The sequence below is a fragment of the Eschrichtius robustus genome, chromosome X (assembly GCF_028021215.1).
Source record: "Eschrichtius robustus isolate mEscRob2 chromosome X, mEscRob2.pri, whole genome shotgun sequence".
NCBI classification, from domain to species: Eukaryota; Metazoa; Chordata; class Mammalia; order Artiodactyla; family Eschrichtiidae; genus Eschrichtius; species Eschrichtius robustus.
Genome location: NC_090845.1, coordinates 117,580,799 through 117,597,289, shown reverse-complemented (window position 1 = coordinate 117,597,289; position 16,491 = coordinate 117,580,799). Strand labels below are relative to the sequence as shown.

The 16,491-nt window shown below is 43.8% G+C and overlaps 1 protein-coding gene across 1 annotated transcript in view; it reads right to left on the bottom strand.

Moving 5' to 3' along the window:
* The window catches only part of LOC137756432 (uncharacterized), a 29,507-nt gene extending 13,218 nt beyond the window's left edge, over window positions 1-16,289 (bottom strand). Inside the window, exons 1-2 of the mRNA XM_068532691.1 lie at window positions 16,237-16,289; window positions 15,615-15,787 (exon numbers count right to left, since the gene is read on the bottom strand). Of these exons, the coding sequence (XP_068388792.1) occupies window positions 15,615-15,787; window positions 16,237-16,289 (226 nt within the window). The remainder of the gene's footprint in view (window positions 1-15,614; window positions 15,788-16,236) is intronic.
* Between the last annotated feature and the right edge of the window lie 202 nt (window positions 16,290-16,491).

Here is a 16,491-nt window from a genome sequence, read left to right as displayed (position 1 = left end):
CGGACCGCCAGGGAATTCCTATTTTTAATTTTTTTGAGAAACCTCCATACTGTTTTCCATAGTGGCTACATCAGTTTACATTCCCACCAACAGTGAAGGAGGGTTCCCTTTTCTCCACACCCTCTGAAGCATTTATTGTTTGTGGACTTTTTAATGATGGCCTTTCTGACTGGTGTGAGGTGGTACCTCATTGTAGTTTTGATTTACGTTAAATGGCACTTTAGAGAAACCTTACTTGATACTCTGTGGAAAGTAGATTTCCACCTCCCCCCATCACCACAGACTATTTCTATCATAGTATTTACTGTATGACATTTATCCAAATTTATAGTTATTTGTTCACTTGCTTGCCTCTTGCCTGTTTTCCCAACTAGAATGTAAGCTTTGTAAGGGCTGGGACTACCCCACTATCAGCCTTGTTCATCTCTGTCTCCAGCGCTCGACTTGGTGACTGACACATCGTGGACACTCCATAAATACTCCTTTAGTGAATGAATGAATGAATCAAAAAGCTTGTCTGACACAGACTCTTTTTTCTTTCCACAACATAACATTGACTCACATGTTTAGAGATGGAAAAGTTGAGAGTCAGAGATGTTAAATAACTTGCCCAAGAGGCCTAATACAGGTCAGACCATGAAGGCTGATCGTGGTCCAAAGACCTGTGATTGTATCAATTAATTCACACTGGCCCCAAGTCGCTTGTATTTTGGTTTGCTATAGAACCATCAAACAAGCAGCACAAAGGATCTGGGATCAAGGACATAAGCAAGGGAGTGGATGCAGTTCCCAATGACTCCGTTTCTTGCAGAGGTCTGGGTGGTCAAGGCAGTCTTCCAGGGGTGAGAAACCTGCCAGGTGGGAAGAGCCCTGGAGCCAGGCTTACAACTTTGTGTAATATTCTTCTGGGAGTAGCCACATCCTTCCTCAAGGGGCTTCCCACTACAGCAGGCAATTCTTTGCTGCACTGTGGTGCCATGCTGAAGACTTCTCTGTCGTACTGGGTCTTCAGGCTCCCCAAACGTCACAACTGGCTAGTGGCAGAGCAAATTCAGCTCTCTTGACTGAAAGCCAGATTCATGTCACAATGCATACTGATGTAGTTTGCTATTACTGCCCAATATAGTAGGATATGATGTGATCATTATCTGGGAAATATCCATATAGGAGAATTAGGGAAGAGTCAAGTTGTAAGGCTGCAAGAGTAAAGTCAGAATCATGAGGCCATGGTCCAGAAATGGCCCACAGTGGAAGAAGTGTGGGCTCGTGGGCAATTTACTTAACCTCTCTGTGACTCAGTGTCCTTATCTATGCAATGAGGATATGGGAAAGTTTTTAACGCCCTTAGTTTCAGCTCATTCCTCCATTAAGTGGAGATAATGAGGGCTAGTGTGTGGTTTTAATGAAATAATAAGACATAAATTTAGCAAAAGTCTTGGTCTATAGCAAGCACCCAATAAATGTTAGTTGTTATTATGAATACTAAAAAATAATAAAAAGAAGTGCTAGATGAAAACTAAATGAGTAGTATCTGTAATTGGAATAGTGTCTGACACATAGTAAGCTACATATTTGGGCTTGTTAAATAAGACAAATAAAAATAAAAATGAGGGACTTCCCTGGTGGCACAGCGGTTAAGAATCCGTCTGCCAATGCAGGGGACATGGGTTCGATCCCTGGTCCAGGAAGATCCCACATGCTGCGGAGCAACTAAGCCCGTGAGCCACAACTGCTGAAGCCTGCGTGCCTAGAGCCTGTGCTCTGCAACGAGAAGCCACCGCAATGAGAAGCCCGCACACTGCAACGAAGAGTAGCCCCCGCTCGCCTCAACTAGAGAAAGCCCGCACGCAGCAACAAAGACCCAATGCAGCCAAAAATAAGTAAATAAATTTTTAAAAAATGAAATAAGGTACAAAGAAAGAAAGTTATAGGTAGAGTGCCTTAACCTATCTTTTTTTTTTTAAACATCTTTATTGGAGTATAAGTGCTTTACAACGGTGTGTTAGTTTCTGCTTTATAACAAACTGAATAAGTTATACGTATACATACATCCCCATATCTCCTCCCTCTGGCGTCTCCCTCCATCCTCCCTATCCCACCCCTCTAGGTGGTCACAAAGCACCAAGCTGATCTCCCTGTGCTATGCGGCTGCTTCCCACTAGCTATCTATTTTACATTTGGTAGTGTATGTATATCCATGCCACTCTCTCACTTCGTCCCAGCTTACCCTTCCCCCTCCCCGTGTCCTCAAGTCCATTCTCTACGTCTGTGTCTTTATTCCTGTCCTGCCCCTAGGTTCATCAGAACCATTTTTTTTTTTTAGATCCCATATATATGTGTTAGCATACGGTATTTGTTTTTCTCTTTCTGAGTTAATTCACTCTGTATGACAGACTCTAGGTCCATCCACCTCTCTACAAATAACTCAATTTCGTTTCTTCTTATGGCTGAGTAATATTCCATTGTATATATGTGCCACATCTTCTTTATCCATTCATCTGATGATGGACACTTAGGTTGCTTCCATTTCCTGGCTATCATAAACAGAGCTGCAATGAACATTGTGGTACACGACTCTTTTTTTTTATAAAGGTTTTACTCTTTTTTTAACAATTTCTATTTATTTATTCATTCATGGCTGTGTTGCATCCTCGCTTCTGTGCGAGGGCTTTCTCCAGTTGCGGCAAGCGGGGGCCACTCTTCATCGCGGTGTGCGGGCCTCTCACTGTCGCGGCCTCTCGTTGCGGAGCACAGGCTCCAGACGCGCAGGCTCAGCAATTGTGGCTCACAGGCCTAGTCGCCCCGCGGCATGTGGGATCTTCCCAGAGCAGGGCTCGAACCCGTATCCCCTGCATTGGCAGGCAGATTCTCAACCACTGCGCCACCAGGGAAGCCCCTCCAGCATTTATTGTTTGTAGATTTTTGATGATGGCCATTCTGACTGGTGTGAGGTGATACCTCATTGTAGTTTTGATTTGCATTTCTCTAATGATTAGTGATGTTGAGCATCCTTTCATGTGTTTGTCAGCAATCTGTATATCTTCTTTGGAGAAATGTCTATTTAGGTCTTCCACCCATTTTTGGGTTGGGTTGTTTGTTGTTTTGATATTGAGCTGCATGAGCTGCTTGTAAATTTTGGAGATTAATCCTTTGTCTGTTGCTCCATTTGCAAATATTTTCTCCCATTCTGAGGGTTGTCTTTTCGTCTTGTTTATGTTTTCCTTTGCCGTGCAAAAGCTTTTAAGTTTTATTAGGTCCCATTTGTTTATTTTTGTTTTTATTTCCATTTCTCTAGGAGGTGGGTCGAAAAGGATCTTGCTGTGATTGATGTCATAGAGTGTTCTGCCTATGTTTTCCTCTAAGAGTTTTATAGTGTCTGGCCTTATATTTAGGTCTTTAATCCATTTTGAGTTTATTTTTGTGTATGGTGTCAGGGAGTGTTCTAATTTCATACTTTTACATGTACCTGTCCAGTTTTCCCAGCATCACTTAATGAAGAGGCTGTCTTTTCTCCATTGTATATTCTTGCCTCCTTTATCAAAAATAAGGTGACCATATGCGCATGGGTTTATCTCTGGGCTTTCTATCCTGTTCCATTGATCTATATTTCTGTTTTTGTGCCAGTGCCTGGCTTAACCTATCTTAATACCTTCATCATTTTGGGTCCCTAATTGTCAATTGGGAGTTTTCCTTCAATGGGTATATATCTCTGATTTTTTCACTTTCTTTGTAGGTTTCCAAAATCAACTTTATAGGGACATACTTTATAATCAGCTTTATTAAAACAAAGCAGTTTCTCCTGATTCTCACCCCAGAAAGGTTCAAAGAGGCCCAGGGAGCCCAGGGGTTAAAGGTCAGAACATCTTGTGAGAGAACAGGGGAAAGCTAGAATTATATGTTTCAACAGGTGTTTTATGATGGAACTCATTAAACTACATGAACGTGTGAAAATAATACCCTGCACTTGTATGATACTTTTCACTATTTCCTTCAAAGTATTTCATGTCTAGTATTTCATTTGTTCTTGTAAGGTCTGTGTGTGGTAGGGAGAGCAGGTATTCTCATTTGACATAAGAAGAAACTGAACCCAGAGACGTTCAATTTAGTCAACCAACATTTATTGAGCCAGTACAATGTGTGAGGCATTTGTGATACAAAGATGGATAATACATAGTATCTGCCTTTAATTAAACCATCTCTTGAAATAGAGTATGTTAAATGCTGTCATGGGGTATGGGAGGGGCATGGTGATCAACTCTGTGTGTGTGTGTGTGTGTGTGTGTGTGTGTGTGTGTGTGTAAGGGGAAGGGAATCAGGGCAGGCTGCACAGAAGTGCTCCTTGGATTGGGTTATAAACAGTGGTGTGCTGGTAAATACTTAACAATGGGCTCTCTAGGGAAAACCAAGCCCTTACTTGTGGCATTTGCTGATTTCTGTGCTGTAAATACCCCCACCAACTTCAAGCTACCAATGTGAAGTCAATGAATGCAGAGTTGGGAAGGGATGTACAGCAGCACATCTTTTTTTGTTTTTTTACTAATCAGATTTATTTATATAATAGAATATTAAACATTTGCTTATAAAATATTTTTCCTACAATTCACACGCCTTTATATGTGAGATTTTTATTTGGGATAGACAAGGGTTTTTTTCTAACTTCGCCTAAATTTCTCTAATAAGTTTGTAACAGAGTTAAAAGCTTTTCTTGGGTCACATATGTAGTTTTTTCTTTTTTTTAACATCTTTATTGGAGTGTAATTGCTTTACAATGTTGTGTTAGTATCCAGCAGCACGTCTTTATAGAGTATTTCCACCACACAGACGCAATGGACATAAATAGCATCACAAACATGGATAACAGTAAAATGTGGAAAAATAATTAGGAAGTGATGAGTTTTGAGTATTTATTACCTTTACTTTTAATATAATTTACTTAATTTGAAGTTTATTTAATTCAACTTTGAATAATGGCAGCGTTTAACAACCAGTTCACAGAATTTGTGTTTTAACAATCAGCTCTCGTGAGCCTGTGATCTGATTCCAGCACACCACTGGCAAAGAGTGAGTTGCTAGGTAAGTAAGCGAGGGAAGGACATTTCAAGTAGAGAGAATCACATGTGTCAAGGCAGCAAGCATATGAAAGAGCATAGTGCTTTTACAAAACTGCACATGATCTGGTGAGGGTTCTTAGAAATCGATTTTCTGTGATGCTAATGAATTTTAAGCTTCAGGGCTCCTCACTTGTGGGGCCTCTTCCCGCAGAGAATCTCTTACCTAATTTTGTATTTGTAATTTTGTATTCTTTTTCTTAAAGAGACCTCATTGAGTGGTATATACTTCAGATGCCGAATTAACTCAACCCCTGAGTGCCCTATTTAAGAAAGAACAGAGCCAGAGATGAAGTTGTTGAGGATAATGGAGAATCTGTTATGTCACACAAAGAAGTGGACTTGATCCTATAGGCACTAAGGGAAGTGATCTGATCAGGTATGTGCTTTGCTAGCAGAATCTTTTGCTGTATGTGGAGAATGGGTGGAGGGGCTCTGGTAGCAGCCCAGGTGGTTTGGACTAGAGAGGTGGTGGTGGAGATGGTGGGATGGGTTCAAAGATATTATGAGGTAAAATCAGCAGGACTTGGTAGTGAATTAGATTATATTACATGGGGAGGGGTAGTGAGGAAGAAGAGACAAGGATAACTTTCAGTTTTCTGGGTTAGGTCACCCGGTGGATGGTGGTTCCACTGAGCAGGACAGAGCCTTGTAAGTAACGCATATAAACTACAAAATTCTCAAAAGGCACTCATGAATGGAGGATGGGATTTTCAGTCAGCCCGACTTAGGTTCAAATCCCGGCTCTGACAATTGTAGCAGAACTAGAAACTGGGCAAGTTGTTTAAACTGAGCCTCGGTTTCCTCATCTCTAAAATTTGAGTGTTCTCATGGAAATTAAGTTAAGTTTGTAAAATAGGTCTCAATACATTGGAAGAAGACTACATAGGGGGTGGGGAAGAAGATAAGTTGGACAAATCAATCGTGTTGGATCTGAATTGCTTGTGGCATATCCAAGTGGAGATATCCAATATGAAGACAGAGCCCTGGAGATACGAATATTTTAAAGGGCAGTTGAAGAAAGACGATCCAGTAAAAGAGACTGCAAACGAGTGACCACGAAGATAGAAAGAGGACTAGGAAATAGTGATGTCATGGAAATCACTGCTGAACCTCTTAGCGCCACAGCCTCACAGTCAATTGGCTTCAACTCTGCCTACTTCAAACCCCGCATTTGCACTATCTTTTTTCCAAAGCCCTATCTTTACCATTGAGTCTAGTGTCCGTGGTCCATCCATTCAACATCTGTCATAGCATACTCCTACCTCCCTTGTCCTTGTCCTGATACAATAGCCATTGTGCAGAATCCCAAATGTGGATCAGTACAACAGCCCCCCTTTCTCTGCTCCCACACCTGGGTGGCTGGACGCTGCCAGAGAATATGACACACCCAAGTGGGAACTGATGTCTTCATGATCTCAGAGGAGTTCACCATGCTGCTCTTTACGTGTCCATATCCTGATTCTCCCAATTTTCTCACAGCACTGGCTTGTGGGAATGTTAGGGAACCGTTGACCGAAACAAAAACCACCCACCTTGGCCAGGCACGATGACAACCGCTTGCATGAGTTGTCTCACAACAGGAGGTTCTGATAGGGAACATAGCGCTGCCACCGAAAACTAACTGGGAAAATTTGGGAGGGGCGAAAAGAGGGAGGAGACTCCCGCCCATAATATGTCTTGTGAAACTAACTGGAAGAATCCAGGAGTGGCCAAAAGGAGGGAGGAGACGCCAGCCCATAATATTGTCCTACCAACCTCCCAGAATCCTTCTCGCTGGAATCCATCTTGGCTGAGGGATGCACGTGCCACCAGGAAGGACCCTGAGTCAAATCAAATATGGGCACAAGCATGATGACTGGCCAGAGGCAACGCGGAAACTAACCCCATTCCCATAAAACCCGAGACTGCGAGCCATGTGACAGAGCAGTTCTCCTGGGTTCCCTTACCCTGCTGCTCTCCGTCCGGGTGCCCCTTTCCAATAAAGTCTTTTGCTTTGTCAGTATGTGTGTCTCCTCAGACAACTCATTTCTGAGTGTTAGACAAGAGCCCACTCTCAGGCCCTGGAAGGGGTACCCCTTCCTGCAATAAGAACAGCTGAATTTTCCTGTAACCTCTAAGAAGGGCACTGAAGTTATCTGAGAAAGAGAAGAAGCTGGCAGATTGGCGGAAGTCTGCTTGTCATGACTGTATGCATTCAGGGCATGGCTGTAAGGCTGGGAATAAGATGAAACTGGTCTTATCTCAATGGAGCAATGCGGAGGAGTGACTAGCTAAGATCCAATGGAATAATACACTCAGCATCAGAGGCTGATTTACCTTGAAGCTATTGAAGTTTCAGCTTCAGGGCCTCTCACTTGCACAGACGAATTCCAAGGCCTGTACTTAATTTTTTATTCATAATTGTGTGTTATTTTTCTTTAAAAGGCTCTCCAGGGACTTCCCTGGCTGTCCAGTGGTTAAAACTGCACGCTCCCAATGCAGGGGGCACAGGTTCGATCCCTGGTCGGGGAACTAAGATCCTGCATGTCATATGGCGCGGCCGAAAAAGAAAAAAAAAAAAAAGGCTCTCCAAACTGTGTACATCGGGTCCCATCAAACCTGGATCCACCTCTGATCTGAGTGCTACCAGCTTAAACAGCTGCTTATTACTGCAGCCACAAGGCTGTGTAAGCCTGCTAGAACTGAGATGCCAGCCCAGGAAGAAGGAGGATGATGGGAAGATTCTCAATTGATGAAGTTTGTTTATTTAAGTGATATGTTCTTTATTTTTTAATAGGCAAAATATGTAGATTGTAGATGATCTTCCATCCAATAGGCACCAAAGAATATACAGTGAGACACAAGTCTCCCTGTCACCACCCCATTCTTTCCCAAGACATATCCACTTGTTACTAGTTTCTCGTGTATTCTTTTCAGAGATAGTTACATATATACATGCAAGCGTGTGTATTCTTTTGTTTGGCTTCTCCTTTTTTACACACCTTTATAGTATGCTATACCCAATGTTCTTTGCTTTGTTTTTTTACTTTACAATATGTTTTGGAATTCATTCCATGTCAATCCAAAAAGAGTTACCTCATTCTTTTTTAACAGTTGTAGACTGTTCCATTGTGGGCATGGACCATAATTTGTTTAACCAATCCCCTATGCTGGGCATTTTGTTTGTTTGCAGTCTTTTGCTATTGTTATCACAAACAATATAGACTGAATTGAAATCTGACTATGACTTGAGATAGAGACTGAACTCTTTTTTTTTTTTTTTAATTTATGGCTGTGTTGGGTCTCCGTTTCTGTGCGAGGGCTTTCTCTAGTTGTGGCAAGTGGGGGCCACTCTTCATCGCGGTGCGCGGGTCTCTCATTATCGCGGCCTCTCCTGTTGCGGAGCTCAGGCTCAGTAATGGTGGCTCACGGGCCCAGTTGCTCCGTGGCACGTGGGATCCTCCCAGACCAGGGCTTGAACCCGTGTCCCCTGCACTGGCAGGCAGATTCTCAACCACTGCGCCACCAGGGAAGCCCGAGACTGAACTCTTATTGAAATAATAAAGTCACTTTTTTTTTTTTTTTTTGGTTGCACTGCACAGCTTTCGGGATCTTAGTTCCCCGACCAGGGATTGAACCTGTGCCCCCTGCAGTGGAAGCGCAGGGTCCTAACCACTGGACCGCCAGGGAATTCCCTAAAGTCACTTCTTGTGCACAACTGAACACAAATCACTTAAGACTTGTACTCTTTACAGTACTCACCTTAAAGTGTTACGATGATTAGGTTAGTTAATATTTATAAAGCACTTAGTACATAGAATGTGCTCAACAAATGTTAGTTCTTGTCTTCTTCCCTAGGGCTCACAGAATGAGAAGTGTCTGTTCATAACCAAAGCAAATCCCTCCGTCTGTGTCCCAGGTCTCCATCCCTCCCATGCCTTCATTAACCTTGATATGTCAAGTGGGTCCTCTATCTCCGTTTCTATTGACTCCTTTCTCTAGCTATAAACATTATCTTATCTCTCCCGTCCTGAAGAAGACCACCCTTTGTATTTCTTAGGATTAGATTCTGCTGTGAGTAACAAAACCCACCCTAACAATGGCTTAAACAAAACTGAAGTTTATTTCTCATGTGAAGGATATGAGGAGGGCAATCCAAGGCTGATGTGGCAATTGTACAGTTACCAGGGACTTGGGCTCCTTCCAGCTTTCTGCTCTGCCATTCCCAGAGTGTGGCTCTCTTCCTCAGGGTCCAAGATGAAGTGCAAACCATTGTATCCATATTCCAAGCAGCAAGAAGGAGGAAGGGGTTGGAAGAGGCAAGGGGCACACATCAATGGTCTTTCAGGGAAATATGCTAAATGCTATTATACAACATTTCTGCTTATATCCCACTGGCCACACAGAGCTTCAAGAGAGTCAGGAAGTGCAGACTTTATTCTAATTTAGATGATCGTGTGCCCAGCTTAAAACCAGTCTTCTATAAGGAGGACAATGAATGTTGGTTAGGCAACTAGCCATCTCTGTAACATCTTCCTTCAGCCCTCCTTGCTCTTTTCTTTCATTTTTTCATAGCCATGCTTCTCAAAAGCGTGGTCTACACTCATCTTCTCCATTTACTCCCCCTTCAGTTGTTTTTTAGCTCACTGGAAACGTCCTTACTCCTGAACTTGCTTTTCCAAGGTCACCATTTTTTCACAAGTTTATTTATTAATAACTTATTCAACAGCATTTATTGAATGCCTAGTAGGTGTCAGGTACTGGGCTACATATTGGTGATATAGAGATAAATAAGTCAAAGTTGTCCTTGCCCTGCAGGATTCTCATGGTTTCATGAAAGAAACAGAAAATAAAATGAATGATTAGCATACAGAGTAGTAAGTGACAGGATAGGGAAGGCATGAGAACATCTGGAAGCACAGAGGCAGCTAGGATGGTATAAGAGAAGAAAATCTTAGAAAATGACGCTTAAACTTGCTTTCTAAAGATAAGCAGTAGTAAGCCAAGTGGATGAAGAAGTCAAGGGCGGGGAGGGGGAAGGGTAAGCTGGGACGAAGTGAGAGACTGGCATGGACTTATATATACTACCAAATGTAAAATAGATAGCTAGTGGGAAGCAGCCGCATAGCACAGGGAGATCAGCTCAGTGCTTTGTGACCACCTAGAGGGGTGGGATAAGGAGGGGGGGATGGAGACACAAGAGGGAGGGGATATGGGGATTTATGTATACGTATAGCTGATTCACTTTGTTATAAAGCAGAAACTAACACACCATTGTAAAGCAATTATACTCCAATAAAGATGTTAAAAAAAAAAAAGTCAAGGGCTTCTTGGAAGAGTGTCATGGGCAAGGATACACAGCATTCTGGGAGGTGCAGGTAGTCTGAAATGGTTAGGGTGAGGGATGCAGGAGGCAGCGTGGGGAACAGGTCAGCTGGGGATAGATTACAAAGGCCTTGATGTATACGTAATGCCACAAAGCCCAGTGGGCTTTGTACACATGTTTATGGAGCTCCGTCTGTAACTTTCTCCTGGGTGTAAGGTGCAACATGGAGGGCTGGTGAACAGAAGGATCTGATTAGAATTGTGTTTGGATAGATCACTTTAGCTACTGGGTGGAAGGTGGAGAGTGGGGCAAGAGTAGAACCAGCGAGGTCAACTACAACTGTAGCCTAAGTGCGAGACGATGCTGGTCTGGACTAAGAGAGAGAGAACTTGATAAATCTGAAAGATATTTAGGAGGGAGAAGGGTAGGATTCGGTGACTAAGTAGCTGCATGAGTAAAGGAGGAGTCGAGAATGATTTTTGGCTTGGGCAAGTAGGTTGACGATGGTGCCAGTACTGAGTAGGGGAAGACTAAGAGGAAGAGTTTGGGTGGTGGGATAATTAAGAATGTTAAGGTTGAGATGCCTAATAGACCAATAAGCAGATAAGTCCAGTAGCTAGTCATTTATGCAAGTCTAGAGCTAGCAATATCTAAATACATGGCTAGAGACATAATTTGGGGCAACATTGGCATCTGGAAATTGAACCCTTGGTCATTCATGAGATCTTCTTAGAAGAATGCAGATTAATAAAAGAAGAGGTCATAGGACCAAATCTTTTGGATCTCCAACATCTAATGGTTTGATAGAAGAAGATGAGCCTGAGAGGGATCAGCCAGAGAAAAACAATGACACTATAGTTTCATGGAGGCCAAGAGGAAGAGGCCAAGTGAAGAGACTGCTAAAAGAAAAAGGAAAGAGTTTCCAGTGCTGAATGTGTGGAAGATGATAGCTAAAAACATGTCCACTAGACTTGAGGACATGTAGATAATTTGTGACTCTAATGAAAGATGTTTTGGTGGAGTTATGGGGAAGGAGGGTTGATTGATTGAGTGGAGAAGTGAGTAGAGAGTGAAAATGGAGATTTTCAATATAGATAACACTTTGAAGAAATTTGGCTTATGATCAGGAAGACAGAGCAACAGTAGGAGTAGGAAGGAAATGGAAGGATTCAGTTGAAAGGGAGCCATTGCATATATTCAGAAGGAAAAGATAGTTGAGAGTGTAAGGTTCCTGAGAAAGTAGGAGGGGTGAGGTCAGTGGTTCTCAAGTGTGGTCGCTGGACCAGTTGTATCACCATCACTTGGAACTGCTTAGAAATGCAGATTCTTGGGTCTCATTTCAGACTGAATTAGAAACTTGGGGTAGGGCCCAGAGGGCTGTATTTTAACAAGCATTCCAGGGGATTCTGATCTGCACTCAAGTTGGAGAGTCACTGTACCACAGATAAAAGGGAGGATATCTCTTTTATTGTAACTGGAGAGAAAGAGAATCAGAAAAGTACAGATGTGGGGAATACCATGGCGGGCCAGTGGTCAGGACTTTGTGATTTCACTGCCGAGGGCGTGGGTTCAATCCCTGGTCGGGGAACTAAGATCCCACAAGCCATGCAGCGTGGCCAAAAATAAATTAAAAAATAAATAAATAAAAATTAAAAAGAAAAGTACAGATGGGGATAGATGCATCAGTTTGGTATGGGGAAGTTCATTCATTCATTCAACAAATATTCATAAAGTATCTAACATGTTCCAGGCACTAAGGATACAGACCAACAAATTCCTGACCTCATGCAATTTACATTCTACTAGCAGGAGACACAGTAAGCTAATAAATAAAGAACTCTATCATAATAAAGACCTTGGATCTTATTCTGAGTGAGCAGGGAAGTCATTACTAGAATGTAAGCTCCATGAAGGCAGGAATTTTTATCTGTTTTGTTCACTGCTGTGTCCCCATGGCTTAGAATGGTACCTTGATTATGTTTGTTGAATGAAAAATTTGGAGGGTTTTGAGCTGACATGATCTGGTTTACATTTTTAAAAGTCTCACTATGTTGAAAATAGACATTTGAGGTCAACAGTGGGAGCAATGAGACCAGTTAGAGGCTGCTGCAATATTCCAAGCAAGAGTTGATCATGGCTTAGTACACGGCGCTAGTAGTAGAGATGGTAAGAAATGGTCAGATTCTGAATATATTTCAAAAGTAGAAGCAGCAGGATTTTCTGACATACTAGAGGTAGGGTGAGAGAGAAAGAGGAGAGTCAATGATGACTGGAAGTGTTTAGGCTTGAGAAGCTTGAAGAGTGGAGTTGCCGTTGGCTAAGAGAGGCAGGACTATGGGAGAGGCAGGTGTGTATGGCGGCGGGGAGAGGGAATGAAGACAAGGAGCAGAGGCAGATTAACTGTACAGCTGGTGAAGCTCAGGTCTCTCATTTGCTCTGGCTCTAGCAATATATTTGGAAGTTATTTTTAAGTTCTTTTTCCTAAGGAAGGTACCCTAAATTGTATCAGTTTCAGGAACCAAACATTTGGATCTGCCCCTGATTAGAAGTTCCATTTTGGACGCATTAAGGTTGGGATGTCTATTAGACATCTGTTATGGACTGAATGGTGTTCCCTCCAAATCTTATGTTAAAACCCTAGTCCCCAGTGTGATAGTATTTGAATATAGGGCCTTTAGGGAGGTAATGAAGGCTAAATGAAGTTGAAAGGGTGGAGCCCTAATCCAATAGGATTGGTATCCTTCTAAAAAGAGAAAGAGACACCAGAGAGCTCTCTTTCTCTTCATGAGCACACAGAAGAAAAGCTATGTGAGGACACAGCAAGAAGGTGGCCATCTACAAGCCAGGAAGAGGTCTCACCAGACACCAAACCTGACAGCTCCTTGCTCTTGGACTTCTAGCCTCCAGAACTGTGAGAAAATAAATGTCTATTGTTTAAGGCATCCCGTCTGTGGACGTATCTAGTGGGCAGCAGAATATGAGTCTGGAACTCAGAAGAGAGGTCTAGGCTAAAGATATAAATTTGGGAGTCGTCAATGCAAAGACAGTAGTTAGTCATGAAACTGGATGAAATCATCAAGGAAGTAAAGGTAGATGACAAGAGAAGAGGTCCAAGGAGAGAGCCGTGGGGCTCTCAAATATTAAAAGTTGCGTTGATGATGAGAAACCAGCAATGCAGTGTGAAGAACAGCAGCCACTAAGGGAAAAGGGGAACAAAGAGACTGTAGCATCTAGAAACAAGGGATGAAAGTGTATCAAGGAGGGGAAGTGACTGTGTCAAATGCTGCTGACAGGGCCAGAAAGAGGGGGACAGAACATACCGACAATCAGATTTATCAACATTGTATGAGTGTTTTGCATCTGATGGCTTCAATTTGCTCTCTGAAGTAGGAGGTATGGTCATCCATTGAGAGCTGAAGGGGGAGGGGAGGGTTGGGGAGATGGCAAGGTGGGAGATTTAAGAAGAGTGAGGAGAGTTTGAGAACATCGTTGGGGAAAATGAAAGCACAAGCTGACCCGAGAGAAGGAGTAGGATTTTGGGGCAGTGTGGAGCGCCTGTTTGAGACGTACAAAAGGCAGTTGACTTCATAGCCGCAGTAGGGGACAGGCGGTTAAGGGTTAATAAAGTTTTTGCTTTTCATCCATTTAAAAATCAGAACAGCAGATCCTTGTTTAGGGCCTCAAAGACAGTTTCAAGATAAGAAAGAACAGGATGCCGACAGTCCAGGAGAGGCCACTTGGACCTCAGGGGGGGTGTCACATAGCAATGCACAGCTGTAAGAAATCACACAGCCAGAGTTCGCTGAACGCGCTTTTATCCCCGCACAAAGAGCTGCCCCGGAAGCAGTTTGCCACTGGGCTGCACCAGGTGACATTTGTTGTCCTGATGTTGCTTCCCATTTCCTGGCTGGCCTCAAGGAGCATGTATACATGTGTCTAGTATATTGCAAGGGGAACCAGGAATGAGATCCAGATGGCTGTGCTCTGACAGGCTCACGAATGCATTCCTTGCCTTTCTGGGGATAATAGTATCATCATTTTGGAGCACTCTTCTAAGTGTTATACATGTCCTCTTATTGAACATCCAGCTTAGCCCTCAGTGGTAGGTACTACTGTTTCCCCCATTTTATAGAGGAAAGAACTGAGGCTCAGAGAGGTTAAATAACTTGCTAATGGGCACACCAGCAGGAAGCGGTAGAGCCAGAATCCAGCCCCAGGCTGACTGAGTATAAAACATAGTGAATGTTGGCCATGTATGCACCAGGCCATGCGCTAAGCACTTTACATGGATTATCTCATTTCATCCTCACTGCAACCTATTAAGGTTGACACCATTATTAATCGCATTTTACTAATGAGGTCAAGTAACTTAATCCAGATCACATAGCTAAGAAGTGATGCAGGGCAATTTTGAACTCGGCAGAGGGGTTAGGAGCAGACGAGCCAGTACCAGTGCCTGATGAATTTCTTGTCCTGTAGATAGACGTGAAAAGAAATGGATGTTTCTTGTAAGTGTGTGGGTTTACTCTTAAAGGGCCCTTAGCCCTGGTGGTGATAAGGGCTCTATAGTCCACAGTAGAAGACCAGGCTGGAGATATGAGGGCAGAGAGCAATTTGCGCTGGGGGAGAAGTCAGTGGGAGGTGAAGAAGTGGAGACAATGAGGACAGACAACTCTCTGAAGAAGCTTGACTGTGAAAGGAATGAGGGATATGATTTAGAGCCAAGAGAGAAGTTTTTTTAAGATGGGAAAGATTTGATTTGAGCATGAGTATGAGCTGAGGCGATGGGGCAGGGAGGGGGGAAGATACAGGTGAGAAAAGGGATGGACTGAGTGAGCGTCTGACACAAGGGAGGAACTAGCCTGGGTAAAGAGGAGTGGCCCCTCATTCTTGGAGACTAGAGGCAAGTTAGTACAGGTGGGTGGGTGGGTATCGGTCAAGTTTGTAGGTTCAGGAGGGTACAGCTCCCCACCTTCCCTGTACCTCATGACTTCTCTTTTGTCTGTGAGACAAGGTCATTTGTTTAGAGTGAGGGAAATGCAAATGGTGTTGGGTGTTAGAAAAGTGGCAATTAACGAGATATGTATATGAATGGCCTGCAACGTGCCAGGCCATTTATGTACATACGTCAGTTATTCTTCACAGCAACCTGCAGGATAGATATTACCACCCCAGCTTGCTGATGAGGAAGCTGATACTCAGAGGCATAGAAGGCTGGGAAGAGCTGAAGGATGACAAGGAGAAGTAGCTGATGAAGGACAGGTAAAAGCCAAAGGAAAGCTCTGGAGGCTGAGCTGAGCTGGGCTGTCTTAACTGTGGCCTGGCACCCGTCTGCCCCCCTGTGCCACTTGCTTCAGCTGTGGTCATCCTCCTGGAGTGGGGGACAGACAGATGGTCAGACTGAGGCAGAGTCGGGGGCCTGCCTGACAGACAGAGGCTGAGGCGTTCAGTCGCTGGGGAGAACGCAGTTCAAGTGGTCACGTGAGGCGTCCAGGGTGAGGGAAGGACGTGAAGTCAGAAGGGGCTGGAGGGGCTGGGGAAAGAGGGACAGCTCACGGTTCTGAAAGTCTACTGGAGGTTAGAAGAATAGGTTCAGTGGGACAGTGAGAAAGTGGGAAGAACAGAAAGCCGTGGTCCAGCCTGAGAGTGAGATGTTGGAGTTGGAGACGTCAGAAGAGGAGGTGTACCCAGAGATGGCAAAGCCAAAGTTATGTCCACGGGCACGTGTGTAAGGTTGTGAGTGAGGCCCTGGAGGGGAGGAGATCAAGGAACCATGAGGCCTGGTGTTCAGAGGGGTGTCCACTTAGGCACTGCAGTCACCTCGGACGATGGCAGCTCGTAAGGTTTGGAGCAGAGGCAAAGAGCAGCCTCATCCGGTCTTCTTCTCATGGTTGGAGAGGATGGACCACCTCCACCGGGTTAGGAGGACTGGGGAGGACACTCCATGGGGACTGAGCTACCTGCTAAGGTTAGTGACCAGGAGAGGCACGCAAACCAGGCTTTCCTCACGTCCAAGGTCACCATGGTGGCTTCTGAAAATAATTAATTAATTTGGCCACGCCGCGTGGCTTCTAG